General features: G+C 43.2%; 1 protein-coding gene across 4 annotated transcripts in view; it reads right to left on the bottom strand.

Moving 5' to 3' along the window:
- The window catches only part of GLIS1 (GLIS family zinc finger 1), a 204,542-nt gene that overhangs the window by 13,108 nt on the left and 168,082 nt on the right, over window positions 1-23,352 (bottom strand). For 3 of the 4 annotated variants that reach the window (XM_017805331.1, XM_017805330.1, XM_017805332.1), the window contains 4 exons: window positions 21,371-21,532; window positions 17,455-17,565; window positions 13,537-13,669; window positions 7,938-8,088 (listed from right to left, as the gene is read on the bottom strand). In XM_017805331.1, the coding sequence (XP_017660820.1) occupies window positions 7,938-8,088; window positions 13,537-13,669; window positions 17,455-17,565; window positions 21,371-21,532 (557 nt within the window). The remainder of the gene's footprint in view (window positions 1-7,937; window positions 8,089-13,536; window positions 13,670-17,454; window positions 17,566-21,370; window positions 21,533-23,352) is intronic. The other variant, XM_017805333.1, reaches the window with a different exon arrangement.

The raw sequence follows: 23,352 nt of genomic DNA on the forward strand, positions 1-23,352 counted from the left end.
CAATACCAGTTCCAGGACAAATTAACACAGAGTAAGAAACTGCAAAGCTATTTTAAGGTAAGAGAATCTGACCAGACCTTGACTGCCAAAAGCTACACGCAGTATATACCTGGTAAATAGTGAGTGGAATTGAAAATTTAAAAATAATGAAAATAAATTCAAACTAGAATTTTGGAATCATAAATAGGAACAAATTGTAACTGCAAATGGAAATATCTAAGGGATGTTTCCAATATGAAAACTGTCTGGGTTTGTTTTTTTTTTACTGACGTGATGGCTTGACTGGCAGATTCCTCAGTTAAACAAAGAACCTCAACCCATATCCCATTGAGTTCAGTGGAAACTGGACCAAATCCAGGCTGAAAAACATCTGTCCTTTATCTCACCATTTTTTGTGTATTTGGGTTATGAGACCGTTCTGTAACAAAGTTTCATGCACAGCATATCACCATATCGAACAATCTTGACTTTGAGGATTATGTTTAACTCATATTAATATGAAGAAAAGTACCCAGTAGAGCACCAGAGTAAGAAGCACAAAGCAAAGCAGCTCCATGTTTTATCTGAAGTGACTTGTGCAGTACTGGAGCCAGTCACAGGACTGAGAGTTTCCATGAGACGAGGTTCTACCATAAAATCCAGCACACCAACCAGCTCATTCATAAAACCTCTCCCCCAAGCATTACAGTTACTGATACTGTGAGAAAGCCCAATTCAGTTCCAGGACCAGGAGATTTTTTTTTTAATGGGAAAAAAAAAGTTAACACCGATTTTCATCTCTTCCCTTAATATTAAAAATGATGTGTAAAGCTCTGCTAATCAGGTCTCTGGATAGTGCCCAATCTCTTGCCACGTGTTTCTGTTCTGGGTCCTGCCCTACGGGAATTTCTGTCAGCACATGCTCAGGAAACAGTTACACTGTTCACTCTTTCTGGACTTTTTTTTTAAGACAGACTCTATCTGAAGTTTGGTGAACCTTTGCACTAATCACTGCCAGGTGCCTCTGGCTACATTTCTGGAATGCAAGGAATCTTCTCCTTCTTTCCCTCTTTCTTCCTTTCTGCTCTTCCCCCCCTCTCCCTGCTATGTAATAAATCCTTCAATGCACATCACCTTGCTGGGCATCACTGCATTTCTCACCCTTCTCCATGAGCAGTGAGCACCCCAGTGCCAGGGCTGTGACCAGGGCTGTGACTGCAGGACAGGACCCTGTGCTCCTGGTTCTCCCTTCTCGGGCTGTGCCCCTGCCCAGCGTGGGGAGGCGGCTGCCAGGGGAGACTCAGGCTCTATCCCTGGCTCTGCTGCTGGTGACACACCTGTGTGTGACATCTTTAAAGCAGGGCTGAGGCAATGTCAGCCTTTTTCTGGATTTTAGATAAACACAAGATACTATTTTTCAGTCAGAATGTTGCCTTGGATTATTTGGATCCACTTCTGCACCGTCACTCACCCACACTCTGAGCAGGGTCCGCACGTGCCTGCAATGAGTGCAGGAGCTTCTCAGCTGTGAGGAGGAAGAGGGGCTTCATAAACATCATGGAGGACACTATCCACGGGGTCTTTAATGTGACTGAAGAGTCTTGGGTCATTTAATTGCTTTAGAATATTTTTAATAATACCAACAACAGTGATACGAAACCAATTTAATGTTCAAAATTACAGAGGAGCCAAAGGAGTCCTCTCCTGGTGCACTCAGAGGATTTCTGTGTGGGCCTTCTCTTTGGCTACAGAGGGACTTCCCAAAACACTGTCTTTTCTAACAAATACACGTCTGAGTTGGGTGTAAAACATAACTCAGTATCTGTCACGCACTTCATCATCCACACAAACTCACACAGACACACAAACACGTTTGTTAAATGAGTATCTCTATAATTGTTCTGACCTGAGACGAGCAATTTCTGCAAAGCAATTAATCACAGTGACCATAATGGGAACTGTGCCAATCTAAAAGATGTTTTTATTTGTAAGGGTTTGTTCAAAAACCTTTGAAATGAAGTTGATGAACTGCTACAGTGGAAGCTGCTACACTGACTTGTGTATTCTGTTGTAGATGAAGAGTATGCAAGGGAAACTTGAAAACTTATTCTTGCTAACAATACAGCAGGAAAATGTATTTCAAAGTGAAAGAAAATCCTTATTAATGTGGTCAAAGAAACATCCAAATTTTTTTAAATAAAAAGTGCTGCCTTAGGTTTAAGTGATTGCCAGGAAGTCAATTACCAAGACATGTAATCAAACACAGAGACTGTGTGCTCAGTGTTACCCGGCATGTGCTGCATGCTTGACTGACCTATCTGATTTCAGTCATTTAAGGTCATTATTCTCTGGCAAGAATGCAGCAAGATGCTTCCAGGTGCAGGCAGATTCTGTACAGGTAGCTGATGTCTGCATTCTTCAAGTTTGCCATCTGAAAAGTGCTGCCCCTATAGTGGGAGGTGTTCGAGTAACTTCATCACTCGTTACACCACTCTGCACTATTGTGTTTGGTGTGTAAGGTTTACATCCAACAGAAGTTTCACTTCAAAAGCAAAACGAAGTTTGAAAAAAAAAATCAGCTTTACAGGTGTTAAGTATAAACTTAAATACAGGTAAGACCAGTAATGGCTAAAATCATTAAGTAATGCAGAAGACCTCTGGTTGAATGCAGCTTAAATGCCTTCTGAGTTAGACCAACTCCTTTAACCCCCCACCTTCTCCTGTAACTCTCTCATTTCTGACTCTAAGACAGTTTTCTACAGTGTCTCCTCTGGGCAGCCAATGTGGCCCTTCCTTTGAGATGCACTACTGAAGGCCCTCTCATGAGTGTCTCAGAAACACAAATTAAATACATGCCCACCTCCTTCTGCCGATGGACAAACACTGAGTCCCGTCCGGCACTGAGTGCTCCTTAACCACATAATCACTGAAATGAGCCTGTGCTAAGGCTAATTTTGCTTTAAGGTGGGGAGGGGGGAAACCTGTATAAGCCTATCTGGACATGATTATAAATGAATTCTGATCACATTTTCTACAGTGAGATAAATGACTTGGGATTGGAAAGCAGATGCTTTTAATCACTGCTGTTCTTTGTTACACGAGCCCAGTGCCCACCTGTACATTGTTCTTTCTCTGGACAGATGTACTGATGCCCCTTTTGCGTGCTCAGATCCATAACACCGAGATAAATTATGATGGGTTCTTGGCTTCCTCCACTGAAAATGTTTTCAGCTGTCAGAGATATCTGTTTCTTGTTATTGGTTTTAGTGCTTTTGAAAGAAAGACTAAAACACTGACTTGTGTATGCTGTTATAAATGAAGAGTATTCTCCAGTGGAATGAAGTGAATGAGGGATGTATCTCCCTGCTCTGTTACAAAGTCTGGGTAGGTATTTAGTTCTCCGAAGTACTTCTAGAGAGCAAAGATTTGTTTCTTACAAAGGCTCTAACAACATGCTAGTTCCTAGTCAATTGATTTATATGAACTCACAAACTTAATTAACGTGATTAATAAATAAACAAGATTAATAAAAAATAGACAGAAGTAGCTAAGACACCTAATTGTCGCTTAAAGTAATGAGAATTAGGAACACAAATGTATTTTCCTACCTGGCCTGAATCCTGGCAGCTCAAGGGGACAGCACAGCATATTGAAAAAAATCTCCCCATGTAACACATAAGATTTTATCCTTTGTGTTTCAATCTTAAAGATATCAGGGATTTCAAATCTGGTTTTCCTGGGTTGGGCAGAAGGAAGGCTCTGTGTACCTTGTGTTACTTTATGTAAGAAGAAATGAAGGACTAAATTTTTAACAGAGAACTCTTTACATTTCAGTATTTCTGTGATATTTGAAATAACGGGTGCTAAGAAGCAAGCCAACAAAATTTCTGATGTTTAAGCTGCCTGACTAAAATGTCTCTTTTCACTTCATAGTTCTAAAGTCCTGTTTCTTGTGATTATTTGTATGGGTCAGTGTCACTTCAGGGGGGTCTGGCCTGTGGTCTGGGCTGGTTGCAGTTGGCTGGTGAGAAGCGCAGGCAACAGAGAGTTGTGTGAGCACCTTCCTCTAACCTTGGCTTACTTAGTCCTTTATGTTAAAGGCTCACGAGTTTGGGTTCAGAGTCCTCATTAATCACCACCTACGGACATCACAGATGCCTTAATCTCACTAGTTCTTCGTTTACTGTTGTGTTTACAGAGCAGAAATGACCTAATTTACCACAGGAATATAAAAAAATAGTTTCACTTTCCTTTCCCTTGGAGACTCATCACTTTCCCAATACAGTCATTATTTGCCAGTGCCCAGGTTCTGTTGGGAGCAGAAGTGCTGCTTGTCAGGGGCAGCACAAGTGACAGAGAGCCCCAGTCACACACACAGAGACCGTGTTCGGGGCCTACAAAGTGACCTTGTTGGGTCATTACACCAAGTTGGTGCAAATCCCAAACCTGGTGCCACCGCTCGAACTCACTTAACTTCACTCATATCAGTTTCACTTAAGCTGATAATTTATCTCACTGAATATTCTAAACTGGAATATACAGGGATAGTCTACAAACGAAACTAAGTGCACTTTTAGATGGCTTGGATAACAACAGCTAAAAAAACAGCAGAAAGGAAGCCAAGTGCAACATTCTCCCAAGATTTAATACTAAAAGCTGTTTTTCTGTCTTCATTCTGCTACAAATCAAAATAGACTATTTCTGCAATGGGCAAAATGAAACCCAGTCAGACATGGCAAATGCTACAAGAAATACTGAAATAAACCTTTGCTACCTGAAATAAAAAATAAAGATATATTTAAGCCCGAATCATGCCAAGTCCACTTTGCATGCCAAAGTATTTCTCAGTCACCCACTTTCAGCTTAATTAATATCAGTGTAAGTAAATTTTTTTTGGTGTAGCATACACTTCATACCAGAATTTGAAAAAATGCCCTCCATATTGAATAAAGCCAGAATAAATACATTTGGTAATGAAGTCAGATTTTGTTAGAACATTTTCAAGTGAATTAGATAATTTCGTCAAACTATTTAAATGTCTCAGCAAACCATTTGGGAAAATTGACTGCTGCACTTGGTATTGACTTTGGCAAAGGATGGTCTAACATGGGGCTTTTTGTAAAAAAAAATGAAAAAGCCTTTAAATCAAACTCTGAATCTCATGTCAAACTCGAGCAGACTATTTGTACTCCGCCTCATGTCGTTTTTGGCGTCTTGCATATTTGATGACTCAGTAATTAGATTTTTTGATAGTAATCACTTGGTTCATTCCAGAGCCTCAGACTCTGCGATCCAGCCTTGTCATCGTTTGATTCAGAGGGCAGGAATCCTCTGCATTGACTGGAACAGGAACGCTGAGACAGCTGACAAATGAGGCCAAACATTCCGTGTGTGCCAGAAAGCTGGAGCAGTTCACATGGAGAAAGGCAGTGTTGGGTGTTTCTTTCCCGTTGTGAACCATATGTATGTTATATGAGTAACAGCAAAGGGGGAACAGTCCTGGAACCCAGTGGCTCCAAGCACTGGATTATTAAGTGATTTTACCCAGTTAAATGGATGAATGCTTTGAACAAAACTGTGCTAAATGAAACTCGAGGACTATTAGTTCACACCAAGTTTCTGTACTTGCAATTAAGATGTCATGCACGGGCTGTATTTCAGCAGTCATTAATAATGTAGGCATAAACCATTAAATACAGTACAAGGATCTTGGACTGGGTATGACAACGCTGAATTCAGACTGAGTTTAGAAAATGGTGTTTGAGATCCTGAAAAATTCCAAGTAATTATGTCATGAAACCAGATGCCCTGTTTTAAAATCACTACTCAGAAATACATTCCACTCTCCGTTCCCTGATGCTTGGCTCACAATTAGAAACCTGTTACAATCTCGGTCCCATATTTTGTCACAGAATATTAACTACAGTGTTGGGCAAAGACTTTACTTAGGTCTATGAGCACCGAAACAATAAATCAGCCCTGTTGTCTCCTCCAAGAACTGCACTAGAACTGAGATCAGCAGAGACAATTCTGATGTAAACTTTAGCCTATGCTAATGATCAAAATGTCTGCAGCAGAAGCTCAGTGAGGCTCAGTTCACTCAGCGTGGTGTTCCTGCTGAAAGGGAAGTGCTGTGCTCTGGAATGGAGACACGAGAGGCAGGAATGAGAATTCACCTGGGAGCTTCCGACCCCTCAATCTGGAGAACTGTCTGCTGCCCTCACTCTGGTCAAGTCTTTGCTTTCCTTTCCTATTAGCAGTTACAGAACACAAAGTGCTTTAGAAACAAATCCACCTTCCTGACAGCCCATTAAATCCTTCCCATAGCATATCCTTACTTTATTTCACTCTTGGTTGGGATTTTTTGCATTAACTCCCCTAGGAACCAACTCAAAGAGGAAACAGCAGCACACTGGGGAGCAGTCAGAGGGAGGGATCCCACTCCCCCAGGCTCAAGCAGTCCCATTCTCCATGGATGAATAGGTCATGGATGACCTTCCCTGTGGACTGTCTGTCTCCATTCCTCCTATTTGCATCACTGCTTTCTCTGCTACAGAAAACTTCCTATTATCTGGTGTAACTCCCAATGCCTCCTGTTGGCCACAGGAGGCTCTGCCATGGGCATGAGGTCTGCCAACAGGAAATACAAGGTCAGGAATGTGGCAGGGCAGGGAAGGAGAAGGGTTTGGCACAGGTATTTTATAGGACAGGGACAGGATAAGTCTGTTTCTATGATGGGCAGATGCATCACATGATGGGAGGGGACACTGGTACCTGCCACTGGCCAAGGTCAGAAGAGGTGGCTGAAGGAGGAGCAGGGTATAGAAGCTCAGCTTGCTGCAGCATTCATTTCCCAGTTAGGAAAAATAAAAGCAGTAACTGGTTCCTAATTGAATTTCCTCAATGAGATTGTTCTCCAACTACTCCAGGTGTAATTTTCCTTCCTGTGCCCCTTCCATGCCGCACACACTCTGACTTCTGCCCTTTGCTTAAAAACCTTCTGGGCTTTCCTTCCCCCACATAAAAGACGACAAAGGTCAGTCACTGGACTAGGATGGGAAAACTCTACATTCAATTGCTGTGTTTGCTAAAGAACCCAAACATGTTATTAGGGAAAAAGAATCCCTTAAATCTCTCTGTATCCCAAGTTCCCATCAGTAAAGCAAAATCAGTTCCCTCCCTATCCAAAGTGCTGGGAAGTGAAACTCTAAGTTTGATGTTTAATTTGTATGAGGCCAAGCACAAAAAAAAAATCTGAGCAAAAAGATTAGAGCAGAATTTTGTGGCTTACAGAGATTCTTTACTGTTGAGAAGATGTTATGAGATCCTTGAGCAAATGGTGCTTTAGAAATATCCCAGACTGTAGCCATGCAATGCAATCTGTACTGTAGCAGTGCAATCCATACAATCAATGGGATTAAACACTCTTCCCTGATTAGGATCTCAGTGGTTCAAGCCTGCTGCTGAGAGATGGATTACAGAAAACTTTATCGGAGAGCAAGGAAGTGAGAAAGCCTGTGGCTCTGACACTGAGTCTTACTAAAGCAAACACTGCCTGATTCCTGAGTGACTCATAGGTTTTACCCTTTGAGAGATTTCTCATTTTAGCTGAGAAAAGTTCTCTGTGCTTATCCAAACCTACAAGAATTCATCCAGGAAGAATTAAAAAACAAAATCTAAATGTGATTGCATGCTATGGAGAAAAAAATCCCAGTGTGTTCTGTTGAAGACAAGGACAAGGCCCTGAACAACCTGATAGTAAGTTTGCCTTGCTTTGCACAGGGGATGGATGAGATGACCTGAGGTCTCTTCAAAACTGAATTATTCTGTGACTCTAAACCAAACAAAATCGCTTAGTTTGGACCAGTGTTTTCTTCTGAACAGCATCCACACAAAATAAAATAGTTAATCATTCTTTATCATGCCAGACAGAGGCCAGGAGTGTTTGGCACACATACCCTTCCCTGGCACTGTCCAACGGCGACTGCTGGTGATGTGGGCTGGGAAGGGCGGAGTCGAGCGGAAGGTGCCTTGAAGGGATGTCATGAGGGGACGGCAGCACACCTGGGGAGGGGCCGTTGTGGCTGCTGCTGGAACCACTGTACATGCCTGGGAACACACAGCACATGGCAAAATAAAATTAACAGGGCAGCACCCAAGTAAGTCCTGTAGAGTCCCCAACTCCCTCCCCATTCCCCCAGCTGTCCCTGAGACACAAGCCCTCAGCAGAGCGTCCTGTCAGCAGATGCAGCTGTGCCTGAACAGCACCCAGCGCTGGGCTGTGGTATTTTGACACATGTCCTCTCTCCAGTCCTCTTCAGGAGCCCACCTTTTCCTTGCTGTGACTGCAGAGCTGTAGGACTCCTCCTGACAGCCAGCAGGGCTTGGCAGGACTCTCATTTCCCACAGCTGTGAGTGGGAACCCCCAGTGCTGAGGTGTTTGCAGCACGATGGAGCTCACACAGAGAGCAGAGCGGGCTGTGGTACCTTGTCAGCACCACACTGGACACTGAACTGTGTGTGCACAAGGGGAACCAGGACCTGGGGGTTTGTTCTTGTTCATTTCAAACTCTGTAATTTGACTTTCCGTTAGTATGCTGATGGACACCCCAGACCATTTAAAAATATCACATATTGATACAAATAAAACCCCAATAAATTAAGTGCAGAGAGGAGCGAAGAGATATTTTTAATGAGACCATGAGAAGGTTTACTAGTGCACAGAGGCACTGAAGGGGTGTGGATGTGCCATTTTCTGGGGACTCTGACTGCTCTCCTTGACCACGCCAGTCAGGCACCATCTGCCCTCTCCCACTCCGTGTGTGCAGAGCAGCACGTTCAGGATGACAGAGCCGTGTGCCAGCCGTGCTTGGCCATGTCCCGTGTCACTGACAGGGCTCTGGACTGCCCTCCTCCCAAACCCTCCCAGGGACACGGAACAAGCAGAAGGCAACATGAAAATCTGGAGAGTGGAGAATGTGTGACACCCTCGGGGCGGAGAAGCCACGGCTGAATGTCAGCATCTGTTTCTGTGTGAGACTGAAGAGCAGAACCACTAAGGCAAGATTCCAGCCACCTTTGTCAGGGACTTCAGATGAGTCAAAAACCCCTGTTGAACAATGAGTCCTCAGCTGCTGACAGATCTAAAGCAACAAAAATGAACCACATCATCTCTGTCTCCCACTAGACAGAACATTTGTCAACCAGCCAGTGAAACCAACTTGCTTTCTGCACTGCACGCCAGACAGAAGGGCTTTAAGAAGTCAGATGTTCCCAGGTGATGTGAGGATTTATTTGTCAAAGCTTCTTCTGATAACAGTAAGTCAGTAGCTGGGATGCTGCATTGTGAAAATGCTGTTTTTCCACTGGTGGCTTCAGTCCATTTCATAATGCAACCCTTTCCACTTCCCCCACATCCTCACTGGTCATACATTCATTATTGGGCTCAGAAGATGAGCCAAATACCAATTTGACCTTGACTGTTCAGTGTCATTTCACACTTCAGCTGTATTTCCTACACCACCAGTTCAGGTATATTGGCAGCACAGCCTGGAGGAAACTGCTGAACCTAAAACAAGCTGTTCATGCTCTCTGAGGCTCCCAGAGTGCTGCTGGACTGTCAGTAATTCACACAGAAAGCTCAAAAGCCCTCAAAAAGTAGTTTTAGCAGTGTGGTGGCCAGAAACATATTCAATGTTTTATCTTTCAATCCCAACCCTGAACAGTTCATGAATGTTTAAGATGTCTCTCCTGGTCTGTTCCTTACTGTCCCAACTACTGAGGACAGTTCAATTCTTTGCTTGAGGTGATGAGAAAGACAGAGTAGCTGAGTACCTACAATCAGCATAACCCTGTAGAGAAGCAAGAAAATGTAAAAAACCCACCCCATAACACTGTATGTCCAGCAACGGAGCCCTGCATGTGTCCCAGCTGAGCCCTGCCTGCCTCTCCTGCAGTGGGAACATTAATTTTGGGTGTCACTCTCTGGTATCCAGCTGCCAGGATTCACAGAATGTGTCAGAACACAATTGTCTTTGAGGTGTTTGTCAAATGTGGTTGAGCTTGGCCAATGGATTAAAAAAATACTGTGGGGAAGGGGACTGACACATGCGGACAGAGAGGCCAGAGAAAGGATTATGTAAGCCTTGCTTCCAGAGGAAATGGGCCTAAAACCAGATCCTGTTTTGCACAGTGCACATCCCTTGGACACGGGGCTGGTGGGGCATGAGGGAGCTGCGAGGCTGCTCTGGCATCAGACACAGCCATGGTGCTCCTGGAGCTTGGAGTGAGGCTGAGCCTGCACAGCCTGCCCTGGGGATGGGGGCTGCATCCACCCCTGAAGCTCCTGGATAGGGGGGAAGCCAAAACATGAGCCAGCATAGTCAAAGAATCAACCCAACTGTTCACTTGCTGAACTTGCATGGGGTGTCTGCCTGTCATTCCGGAGCACTTCCAGGGCTATGTGGCACACACAGCGGAAGATGGGATTTACTGTGGATTCTGTGTGTGTCTGCAAGGACACATTACTCACTTCTGTTGGGTCATGGAGAACTAAAGTGGTACTTATTTAAAGTTCAAAGTTACTTATCTTACACAGTGCAAAACAAGGGCACTCCAACAGAACATTCACTTTACTGCCTTCAAGGGACAGACTTTCCTCTGGCCATGGGCCCTGTGAATCCATCAGCTATCAGCCAGTTATGCTGCTACTGGAATCCAGTTTGACATGTTTCTGCTCTAGACTTAATGCACTCAAAGTTTGGAGTTGCTGTCACTCTGGTCCCATGACTCCTTAATGGTACGTTCATGGCTGTTAAGCCCAAAGATGGTGCTTTTGAAGGAAATATTGGCAGTGATGTTTATCAGAAAAGAGAGTGAACTGTCTTGTTCAGGGAAGCAGGAGGCATCTGCTGATATGGGTTGTACAAAGTCCTTCCCAAAGAGAAATGAAGAGTTGTTTGAGTGGAGAGAAATGCTGTTTTTATTGCCTGGATCCCCCTTTCCAGGAAACCAGGTGCCCCTACAATGGAAGAAGTCAAGGGGAGCAGTGCAATTGCTAATCCAGTCTCAGTATTATTATCAAGACTTCCAAAATTTCATTTCTTTTACAGTTTTTCTTCCTTTTTTTTTCAGTGCTGAGTTCTAATATTCTGAGTCCCTGCAGTCACATAGAAGCCTTTGGAAGCTCTTATGAGGGACTCCTGCAAGTGCAGCCCATGCCAGGCCTGTGCACCTTGGGCCTCTTCACACATTGACCACCTCAGCTTGTAAATATATGTCATCAATCAGTATTTTAAATGGCTTGGCCTTTAACCTCAACATCTGTGGCCAGAACAGAACTCTGAGCATCTGTGACTAGCAGTCTTTTTTCCCCCCTCAATTTTATAATAATAAAACATGCCCAAGGAAAATGCCTACACAGAGACACTTCCTTTGCAGGGAGAGTGATATGAGGATTCAGGCACAGCCAGAGTTCAATGTGTGCAGCCATGAAGCATCTTAGTTATGGGGAGAGAAAAGGTGGAAGATCTCAGCAAACAATGGGTTTCTCTGACTGCAGAAACATTCTTCTGCTCACTGTCTTACCCAGTCCTAAGCACAAACCTGCTTTGAAGTCGGACACGAGGGATGGGAGTTTTTTCAATATTTCATTTTTTTCTGTGATGGGCTTTCATCCCTGACATATTTAAAATGTGCTTTAACTTGGAGAAAGGCAAAACTGAAATTCTCCAGGAATCCAAATGATCCCTAAAGCCCACAGCTCTGCACGTTAATAATGTGTTTTCTTTGAAAAAAACCCAACACCACAAAAACCAAACTCAAAACAAAAACCCAAACCACGAACGTTTTCGTGGTGGAATCATGGGGACATCATATACCGTATTTATCCATAGACTCTATATACAGTATTATAGCTGATTTCTCCAAAGTCTCTCTGCTTATTTGAAAGAGCACATGTGCAATCACTGCAGACTATAGGTGGCAGCAGGAATGTCCTTATGCTTTAATTCTGTAAGGATCAGCACTTTGGCTTATGTGCCCTAAATAATGACAGATGAACAGTTTTGCCTGTGGAACTGTGCTACACATACTACGAAGCAACTTCTGTTCCACCGTAAAACAGCCTTTCAAATCTTGATTTATTTTCCCTGGCACTTCTTCATAGTGTGTACGTGATGGGGTCTCATATGCAGTGACCCAATGAAGTATCAGGGAAGATTTACAGGTTTTTTAAAACATCCTGGTGATGGATTGATATAATCAGCACAGAAATCATATCAGAGAAAGCCAGAGTTATGGATAGATAAAATCCTTAATTTCACAAGAGGTTCTTAGAAATGACACTGAGAAGTTAGGGATGGTCTGTTTATCTGTAAGCTAATAACTTTTTTCCTGTTTTATTGTTGTCACTTGGAAACTGAGGTTATTTCTGAGGATCCTAAAGTGCAGGCTGTTCTCAGGGAAATGTCACTGTTCTCTCCTGCCCTGCCTGGAATCCGGAGGCCAAGCCATGATTCAGCTACATTGGACTCTCAAGGGGAGAGCAGAGGCCACTGCTGCCCTCACAAACCTTCACAGTGCAGGTGACACAGGCAGAGAATGGAAATAATCCCTCCACGTCTCTGCAGCTTTCTCCCACTTTTTGAGGAGCCACTGTGAGTGCAGACTCCCAGGGGAACCATGTCAGAGTCAGGGGGTATTTCCCTTTCTACTCCATTCTGTTCAGCAGTTATATTCCAACATTTTAGTGCAACCTGAGGAGATGCCAATCAGGATGCATTTTTTATTTTTAAGATTTGGAGCAAGAAACAAAAAAAAAGGCAGGAGATTCTTGCCTAGGTAAGCCAGGTTACAATTACAGTGCTGGCTAAACACAGAACCTGAGATGGCACATCCCTGATCCTCTGCTGGGGTTCAAATATTGTGAATCTAGACCTTGTTTTCCACAGAAGGGAATGGAAGCATCCTTTTCTCTTCCTATAAAAAGTATAGAGCAGTCTGAAGTCCCTGAAAGGGGCCAGCTCTTGTTCAAACCACAACAAAGAGAGGAGGACTGAAAGAAAGATTGAAAACTAGGAAAGATAATTAAAACAAGGTTTGACATTTCCAATTCAAGTTTTCTCTCCATTCACACATCACCATATCATCTGTTACAATCACACAGTGCATGATAACACACAACCTCATCAACCTTCCTGCAGCTCCCGAAGAAAACCCTCCTGCTGTGTGGAGCACTCGCTTGGCATTAGCACAGCTCGTGCACCTGCACTCTGCCAAGGCCAAGGCCAACTTTCAGAAGAGCACAAATGGATGGAGACACCCTTTCAGCAGGGCTGCTGCCCCCTTCATGTGACATTAATAGGAGCTACTTGGCTGACTAATGCTGAAAAAAAAAAAAGTCAGGCCTTAGTAAACAACTCACAACATTGTTTCATCTTATTTGTTGGTCTGGGTTTTTTTTCATCTTCCACAGTGACAAATCAGACCCATAAGCTTTTCTTTAAGTCCTCTGTTATATGACATATTAAGCACCACGCTTATTAGGAGTATTCTTACCTGTAATTAAATCATGAGGACCTACAGTTCTACCACACTTCCCATCCAGAATGTGCTGTGAAGATGTGTGGAGTTGTTGCATAGCTAAGCATTCACTCAGTACGTCTTGTTCGATATCAGTACAGGACTTTAGCTACAAGAGGAGGATAAAAGAAACATTTTATTTCAAAGTAAAATCAAATTATTTCTAATTAAATTCATATGTCTCCTTAAAGATTATATATAGAAGGAATTAATGTCATTCTTAGAAACTCAGTGTAATTAAGGATGTATCTAGTACTTGGTATTTTTAATTAGAGATAACTTTGGTTTTCTAAAGTGCAGAAGCTAAGTGTGCTAATCTTAAATCAACAACACTTTGCTTCGTAAAATAATGTACCCTGTGTTTCTTCAAACCTTCCTGAATAATTGAACTGCACATTTTCAGGCTTTCTGTAGTTTCCTGGGTTCTGTGGCAAAAGGATTGCATCACCTTCTAACTGTGACACTTAGGAAGACATTTGATAGGGAAAGAAAAGCGTCTGTTCTTATCAGATTAGAACTGGTGGAATAAGGGGCTGTCAGTGATGTGTGAGAGGTACCACCGATGTCTCAGCCGCGCTCCCTGTAAATTAAAGCTCTGGCAAAAGTGTCTGAAGCAAACTCTTGAAAACCACAATGTCGATCATATTAAAAACAGCAGGAGAGGAGAATTAAGAAAGAAAAGCATTTCTAATTCTCTTTCAAACATGCTGATGCTGCCAAGCTTTTGTCATAACAGAGTGCTCGCATTACACAAACAGCCATCATGTTCTACAGCCATTAATAAATAGTTATTGTCCTTACGGGTACAGCCTCACATACCGATCTCCCCTGGGCTTGGTTATTCTAAATAAAGGGCCCAGGCAAACCTATTTACAATTCTGCTCTACAGCCATTTGTGGGTTCGAGATAAACATCTGACATTTGGATCACAAAGTGCATCTGCAGCCAATTAAACTACTACTAAATTAACAGCTAACTTTCTCCTGTTTTGTTCTTGTAAAGCCTTTCAGAACAACCAGATATCACCACTGCAGTAATCCCCTCAGCTATGAACCAAATACTCAGGATTCCTTTGATACAACTCTAAGCTCAGGCATTTTGTTTTGTATCAGAGATGGCACATTTTGGTAGCATATCTCAACCAAGACATGTTGGCAGAACAGCCTGTTAAGCTTTCTTTCTTGGCTAAGTGACATCCACTCAGAACTCCTGGGAAGGTGATACCAACAGACAACTGCCTTTGCTGAGGTACAACCAAAAACGAGCAAGTGAACATAAACAGTCTTTCTGCCATTTTTCCTCAATCCGAAATCCAAAGCACACTGTCACCATTTCAGTAACACTGACATTTGCTTAGTTGTGGAAGGTGGTGGGGTTTTTTCCCATAATACATTTAAGTGAAATATTTTGGGTGTTCTTATTTCTTTATGAGCCAGATTTGCTTTGATCCCTTTTAAGAGAGTCTGACCAAAAGGCAGTTTAAATCTGCTGCTTTTTCAGGTGCTTTTTAATTTTGAGGACAAAAGACATGGGATCAAGTATTCATAAAGTTATCATGGATAAATGAGACAGGAAATCTGAAGATGATTTCAAGCCACTGGCAGAGTGCAGATTTAGACTGGTCTAACTAAATAAGGTGTGGGAGGCAAGGGAGTAATGTAATTTTAAGATAGATTTGATAAGTCTATAGGAGGGTATGTGTATGCACACAGGAAAATTCCTCAAGACAGGATATTAAGTGATAAGAATCCCTAGATATTCTGACGTCTTGGTACATCCAACCAGCCTAAGTCTGCAGTTGATGTGCACCAAATTTGTCCTGTATTGATTCTGTGCTTAAGAGCTCCTGCTGCTGATGCAGGAAGTACTTTGTGCCCCTCAACGCGAAGTTTGGATTTAGGTTTCTTTTTTTCCACCTTCCTCCACAGAACTGGAACAAGGCCTCAGCAGGTGGCAGGGTGTGACAGTGGGGACTGTCCCTTTGACCAGGTGTAAAGGGTGGTAACACATTAATGCATTCAGCCCAGTACACAGAGCCGAACAAATGATATCCAGGTTTGGTATCAGGAAATATTCCTCCTTGTCCCCCTGGAAGTATGCCAGCAACCACAGGAAGGAAAAATGAGGAAGTTCTCTTCTTTGAAACAGGGAGCACGGTTGCTTTCCACAATCTGATGAGAATTTCATGTATCAAAATCTTCCTGTCACAAAGATCTTGCTATTGCAAAAGACTCTGGTGCCAGAGTCAACTTCTTTCTGTGGCAATTACTGCTATGGCTTTCTGACTTTTACTTTCATTACATGGACTTAATTACATAGAATTAATCAATTACTGCCACGGCATTCTGACTCTTACTCTCATTATGACCTAAAGGTTAATCTAGGGAAGTGTTGGGAATCTTGTGACCTGTGGTGTGGGATGTATGTGCACAGCACACCCTGTGGAACCTTCTGATAATACAAAATTGGGATGGAAAACTAAGCAGTTTTTCCAGTTCTGCCAGGCTAAATAAAAGTTCTGACTGGAGCAGAGACAAGACTTGGTTCCACCTGGATGGTGCTGGGATGAACAGTGTTACTCCCAGGCACAAAGCTCAGCATGCAAGGAGTGTTTCTTTAGTATCTGAGAGAGTGTGCACAGCTCCGGACACTGATCCCCGGGACCTGTTACTCAGGCTGCACACATCTGACAAAGAGAAGGGTTACAGGGATAATTAGGGCACAAACAGCTGTCCTGAGAAAGGGGACCCTAAGTTCCAACTGGTGAAAACTGTAAGAGGAGCAGCAGAAGGAAGGGGCATAAGGCAGGGCCATGGTGGAAACAAGGACAGATCTGTATGACCTCACCACAGTTGTATTCAAGCAGGTGAATTAGGGCTTTTTCAGATCCTTCTCACTCCTCCATGGCTCACTCCAGATTCTGCAGCTCAGGTCACCTGTGTTCTCCTATTGTCTCTTCTCTCCACATTCCTCTTTTTGCTCTCCAGTACTTCCACTTCTTCCCTCTGGCATTTTTCTAAACTAGCTGCTCCCTGGCTCTATCCTGCCAGGCTATCTTTCTGCTCTGCCCTCCCTCCTTTAACCGTGCCTTGCTGTGATGCTCTTGGCAGTGCTGAGGCAGCTGGGGGGAGACATCAGTGCTGCTTATTGAACTAACTGTAGTTGCTCTCCAAGGCCAGCGTTCCCTTCCACTCCTGGGCCTGGAGTGTGCCCGTGGTCTGCGCTGCCATGGACCAGCTCTGTGGGGTCCCAGCCCTCATTTTACAAACTGTGTGTACAAATGTGTAATAAACCAGTCTCTGAACCTTGGCTGGTGCCCACAAGCATCCCCATTTAATAATGAGTTCGGGATTTAGCCCACAAAAACACTTATTTGAATCCAATAGTAGTGAAAACATAACTAGCAGTTTGGGTTTGGAGTGATTTATAAATGCATTTAAAATACAGATGTGGTGGGAAAAGTGTGGGGTTTTCATCCTCATCTATTACAAGTGTTTCTTTTCTACATTTCCACTGTATCCTGGCTTAGTTTCATTTCTGCTTTAAGATGATCAGCCAACATGTATTTTAGTAAATACAACCAGCTAGTGTTGATTGCAGAGACTCAATGCGTGGACATTTTATGTGAATGACAGCAGAATTTGTGTATGAAACACGAACAGGAAAGAAATTTTTGGAGAGAAAGCGTGGGGCAAACTGAAAGTGCAAAAATGTAAGGTGGTCTGGTTAACAACAGTGATTAAAAACCAACAGGAAAATTAACTCCACTAAAGTTTTCTTCTAGCGATACCGTAGGAAAACTCTGATCTGAAAATAAATAAGTTCAAGGTAAATTAAAAATAACTCTATGGAGGAGGTCTGGAGATGTGTCCCTTGTTGCCTGGCAGGTCTTACCTTCTTACGCACCTGTTGCTCTTTGGCCGAGTGAGCCTTCACGTGCTTGCGCAGGGAGCTGGGGTCGGTGTAGCGCTTGGAGCAGCCGGGGATCTGGCAGGCGTAGGGTTTCTGTGCATGGGAGGGAAGAGGAGAGAGGTCATGTCCCTTTGCATGCCCACAGCCAGCTCAGGGTGCTCAAGGACGGCCGGTTCGGGGACACAGAGTGTTTGCCAGCCCTGACGCTGCACCCCCTGCCAGCACCGAGAGCACCTGACACACCTGGAGTGTTGGATGTACATCACTGGGCTGAGGTAAATGCTAGTGAGGTGTAACTGGATAGGTTTTGAGAGCATTATTTTTTTTCCCCAGCCTTTACAGTACACAAAATTATGATGAGATCACCCAGTATAATTATAAAGATGGAAGCTCAGGGTTTGAGTTCTGATTTACACAGTTTTTACAACTGCTGGGGGCTGGTGAGACACCGTGAATCCCAAGCTCAGTTCTGGGCCCCTGTGAGAACCCACCCTTATATGCCTCCTTAAAGTAAAGAAGCCCTTAAGGGTGGGTCGTCACAGCCCTCACTGCAAGAATGACATTGAGGTGCTAGGGCCAGTCCAGAGAAGGGCAGTGGAGCTGGGGAAGGGTCTGGAGCACAAGTGTGATGAGGAGTGGCTGAGGGAGCTGGGGGGGCTCAGCCTGGAGAAAAGGAGGCTCGGGGGGACTGTCTCGCTCCCTACAACTCCCTGACAGGAGGGTGGAGCCCGGTGGGGACTGGGCACTGCTCCTTTGTTACAAGCCAACAGGAAACTTTCTCAAGTTGCACCAGAGGAGGTTTAGATTGGAGATAAGGAACAATTTCTTCATCAAAAGGGTGGTCAGGCACTGGAACAGGCTGCTCAGGGAAATGGTGGCATCACCATCCCTGGAGTGTTCAAAAGCTGCGTGCATGTGGCACTAGGGGACGTGGTTTAGTGGTGGACACAGTGGTGCTGGGGTAACCACTTGACTCAAAGATCTTAGAGGCCTTTTCCAATCTCAGTGATTCTGTGGTTATATGATATGCAGCAGAACAAAACTTGTGGCACAGCACATGTTTGGTTTCATTCATACTTTGTTTCTCTTTTGAATAACAACAGAAATGTCTTTCCTTTTGTAACTCCTAACCAAACAACCTGCATCAAACATTAACATGTGAGCAAATCAATACAGAAAGAAAAATCCACTCTTGTTGATTTTGTTGGGAGGACCTTTCCATCTTGTTTTGGCATGTGGCAGAGTTTGTCACTTTTATGTGGCACAGTATCAGCACTATCTCCTGGGAAAACCACCTGAGTCTGAACAGGCAGTTCCAGTCCTCTCTTCTCATAGGAAAATAAAAGAAAAATACAAAAATGAGGATGCTCTAATTTGGCCGCTGATTCTGGAGTCCCAATGACTGATTAAAAAATTCTTCTCTTATCTCTGCCTACTCCCAACAAAGGGAACACTATCTCTGGGTTACAAACTCCAAATGAAGGTGCAATTGTCAAGGTGAGCAAAGGTACTTCAGCACTTTTTATTAAGTACCCACTGACTTAGGTGCCAGTGCTGCATGGCACAGCTCATGGAGCTTTAAAGTTGAATGCAACATTCTTTTTTCCTCTGTTTTCTTGCCTCACCTATCAACACTACCTCAGCCTTCTCACCAGGACTAGTAAATCCTGCTGGTGTCTTCTCAAAGGCAGAAAACTGGTTTGCCATGACCTAAGTGTCACATTCTTTAATTCCCCTGGCTTCAGAAAGAGGATGCACAGAAGAGAAAAAAACCAACTGGATTTGGGAGAAGTGGTTGTGAGGTCCTTTAAACCAGTCACTCTGCTCCTGGAGGAGTGCTGACATGCCCCTTCTACCAACAAGGACAGACAGGTCCCCTTTGTTCTTCTCCTGCCCAGGAGAAGGATCTACTCCAGATGATTTAGTAGAGATTCAATCAAACTAGGGTACACCAGTAAGTAAAATGATTTACAGATCCTCCTTTTGGAGAAGATAAATGATGGAGTGACCTACACTGGGAAGCTTTAAAACCAATTCCAAATGCACTCAATAAGGAATAAGCAGCCTATATAAACCCCCTTTCTTTATAAGTACCTCCAGAGAATAAGTATTGCTGCTCTGTCCAGCCAGCAGGAAATTTCTGAAGGAATAATAGAATCATTCACCAACTCATGACCTTACAGGCTAACACAGCACCTACCCAGAAAGTTACAGGGCAAAGGAGATTTATTGAGAGTGTCTGGAACACAGAGAACTGACACCTGAGGAAAAACTATGGAAAACTTTAACAAATCCCTTAGCAGAGAACCCAGCAGAGTATTTTTCAAATCACTGATGTCATTCAAATTAGTGATAAAATCATTCAACTCAGTGATAGGGAAACTAGATGAAAATCTGACTGCCCTTCCAAAGGTTCATGGCTGTTTGCTCTGACATTCCAGGCAGTTGTTTTGTGCAGCCCTTGAAGCAGCACCATCCTGTAGCTCTGCTATTTTTCACATTCACGTAAGCACAAAATACACTGAGCTAAACCACAGGGCTTAATTAAAGCAGGTAAGTGGAAGTTAGTTACTGTGTGCAGGACTACAGAAACAGTTTTAAAGAACCTGCAAAGGAATAGCATGGAGGATATTTTTAGATATTTAAGAAAGTTAGTAGAAAATGATTACTGTACCTTTTTCCTGATTTATGAGCATTTCAGATAATAAGGACAGAGATAAAGGGAGAAGAAAAGAAAATAGAAAGTTAAGGCATTTGTCTTCAATATTACACAGATAACACATACAAAGAATTTTTGCTCATTTTAGTAACCACCTAAGTTCTCTCTCAAAGCTAATAAATGGTATTCCATTTGTGCCTTTGGCTATTAAAATGATATCTATTAGATTCAAGCAGCTATATTTAAAAACTGCACTCAGTTTACTATATCCACTTTCAAAAGAGATGCATTTTAGAACTAATTACAAATTTAAATATCTCAGGTTGACTTTCAAATAAATAAAACATTGTTATTGTAAGTGTGCTTTGGTTTGGAAAATGTGACTGACTCGCTTCTCTTACTTGTTTGTTTTTGCAAGGCATAATGTACATTAGACATTCCTTAATGCTGCACTGTCTGAAATGTGTAACTGCTTAAAAAGTAAATATCAATTAAACTCAAAAGTTCTGCCCCATAAACACTTGGCCAAACGTTAAACCATATATTCACTTCTTTGAAAAAGACAAAGGAACAACTCTGTTATTCTTTACAAGCTTTATGCTGAGGATTTGACTCATCTGCAAAGCTGCCTCATTACTTTCTTTCCCTATACTATGGTGATTTCATCTTAGTGAAGCCCAAGACACTGTACAGAATAAAAGAATTTGTTTCTCACAGTTAATTCTGATGGTGGGTACTTAACAAATTTCATATAGTTATAAGACAGATGTATTTTCACTTTTACAAAATTACTGTCCAAAACTGAGGTGCATGTACCTTCCACTGAGAGGTCTGACCTGCTTTTGCATTCATTCAGAACACTCACTGAAGCAACAAGGGACAGGAAGCGAGACAATGACACACATGTGGTGCAGAAGCAGTGACTCAGCTTTCACTCACGTTATACCTTATTGTGCTGCTGCCCCTCTTACTGGAACAGGAACAATGGGAGAGCTTGCTGAGTAACTTACTCCTGCGTAACTTACTCCTCAGCATGAGTAACACAAACGAATTTGCCTGTGATCAAGGCTTTTTCATTTCTCAAAGCACATGCAGTTCAAAACAAAATACTATTGCTTATAGCTGAATTTTCTAAGGCTCTCCTCATGAAAAGGCACAGTCCTCCTCCAGTTGCAGAACCAGTTGTGCACAAGGACCACTGAAAGCTCTGTGCAAGTCCCAGTATGAAATCATGCTTACGGTATCCAGGTGTGTTCGCTGATGCTTTGCCCGGTCGCTGGAGTTGCTGAAAGCTTTCTGGCAGCCAGGATGCTGACACAGGTATGGCTTCTCCCCAGTATGACTCCGGAGGTGAATCTTGAGGTTCTCAAGCCTAGAAAATGCCTTGTTGCACCCTTCAAACTAAAAAACATCATAAAAAAAAATTGCTGTAAAGTACTATTAAATAAACCATGTGCAGCCACAATGAGAACAGTGTAAGATCCAAGTTGGACGTGCAATAAATCAACCAACATTCAAACATCTGTTGAAATTTATGGATGAAACACAACATATTGTGCTGCTCATTTAATCTGTCACCGAAGACATGGTGTGTAGCTCAGTAATAATACAAGGGTTATAAATATCTCACATGTTCTGTCTGAAGTACCGAATGCTTAAAGACACAGTGTCAGAACAGAAAATTTAAAGAAAAGAACAAGTATTCTGATGAGTCCTCTGAGATGTTAATTGGCACAGGAGCCACTGTGGGCAATAACAATTAGCTGCTACAGACAGAGAGCAAGAGAAGCTATTTGTGGCAGGTTAGAACCTGGTTTCCGGTGTCTGAAATACAATACACTGGAGCTGATGAGCACAGACGATTACAGGAAGGCCTGATCTATTTGAAGATCAATCCAAAGGAACTCTGCTGTTATTCTGCACCCTTTTCTTTACTAGCTCTATCATTCAGAGCTGTTCTCTGCATTTATACAACCAGTAACCTGAGCAATTCTGACTTCTTAAGCACCCGTTTCATTAGGGAGCTCCGTAATGAAACACTGCATAGCGCTCATAACAGAAGTCACTGTTTCAAGTTAAATCTGAATAAATAAATAAGTAAAATTTCCAGCTACTAGCAGGCCAAGGGAAGGGTGTTTTGCCTTGCTCACTGCTAAGTTTCAGTGTTACAGACAACAGGCAATTGCAGTGGAGGCACTGTCCCGAGGATGGGCTTTGGGAACTCCCTCAGGGTGAGCACAAATACTTGTGTGTGCACATTCACACACCTGCAAACCCATAAAATGCACTCAGATACTTACACACAGGGAACAAATACATGCACAAGACTAGTGTGATGGGATGCATTACTTTGCCCACTCTAATGCAGCTTCAAGGCACTGCAGATCTTCTAGTGTCTTATGCAGATAAAAACCTTCATATCAATGCTAACATTCTGAAAGAAGGTAGGTGTATCTTCATAGAGCAGTTTGGGTTGGAAAGGACCTTAAAGATCACCCAGTTCCACCCCTGCCATGGGCAGGGACACTTTCCACTAGACCAGGTTGCTCCAATCCGTGTCCAACCTGGCCTTGAACGCTTCCAGGGATGGGGCATCCACAACCTCTCTGGGCAGCCCGTTCTAACCACTATTTCTGGAAGCCATAGTTTTTTATACAATTCTTGCTCAAGAAGAGTAAAATCCAGACTCTCACAAAATTAGCAAGTGCTTTGTCACTTCCCTCTGCTGAGTCAAGATTTTGTTCAGCAGCTTTCCAGGAACCCATGGTTCCTCAGATGGCACCACAGAAATGACCACTTTGCCAGTCCTATTTGTCACACACACACCTCTTACACACATCAGTGCATGCAGCCTCCTGACTGTTGTGTATCCAGCACTGCAGGCAGAGGGATGGGAAGGAAGACTGGATGCATGTGGAGCCTCGAAGACACTGTAACCTGGAGGTGTCTCATCTCTCTGTGCCTGCCAAAGGCAATTTAAACTCCACCATAGCCTGCTCAGACCAGTGTGTTTTTTAAGTACCTCAACACAGTGACCAAAGTGATCCAGATTCCCTAGCCAGCACTTCATTTTTCAGGCTGTGTCCTGCCATGGGATGCAGATCAGCTCTGCACACTACAAACTGAACACACCAATGCGCTCCAACACACAGGCACGCCCACAGAGGGGTTCCTGGAAAATCTCTGCCTTTCCCAGCCACTCACACATGACAGGATCACTA

Source organism: Lepidothrix coronata, unplaced genomic scaffold, assembly GCF_001604755.1.
Source record: "Lepidothrix coronata isolate B3197 unplaced genomic scaffold, Lepidothrix_coronata-1.0 Scaffold12, whole genome shotgun sequence".
In the NCBI taxonomy this organism is placed as follows: Eukaryota; Metazoa; Chordata; class Aves; order Passeriformes; family Pipridae; genus Lepidothrix; species Lepidothrix coronata.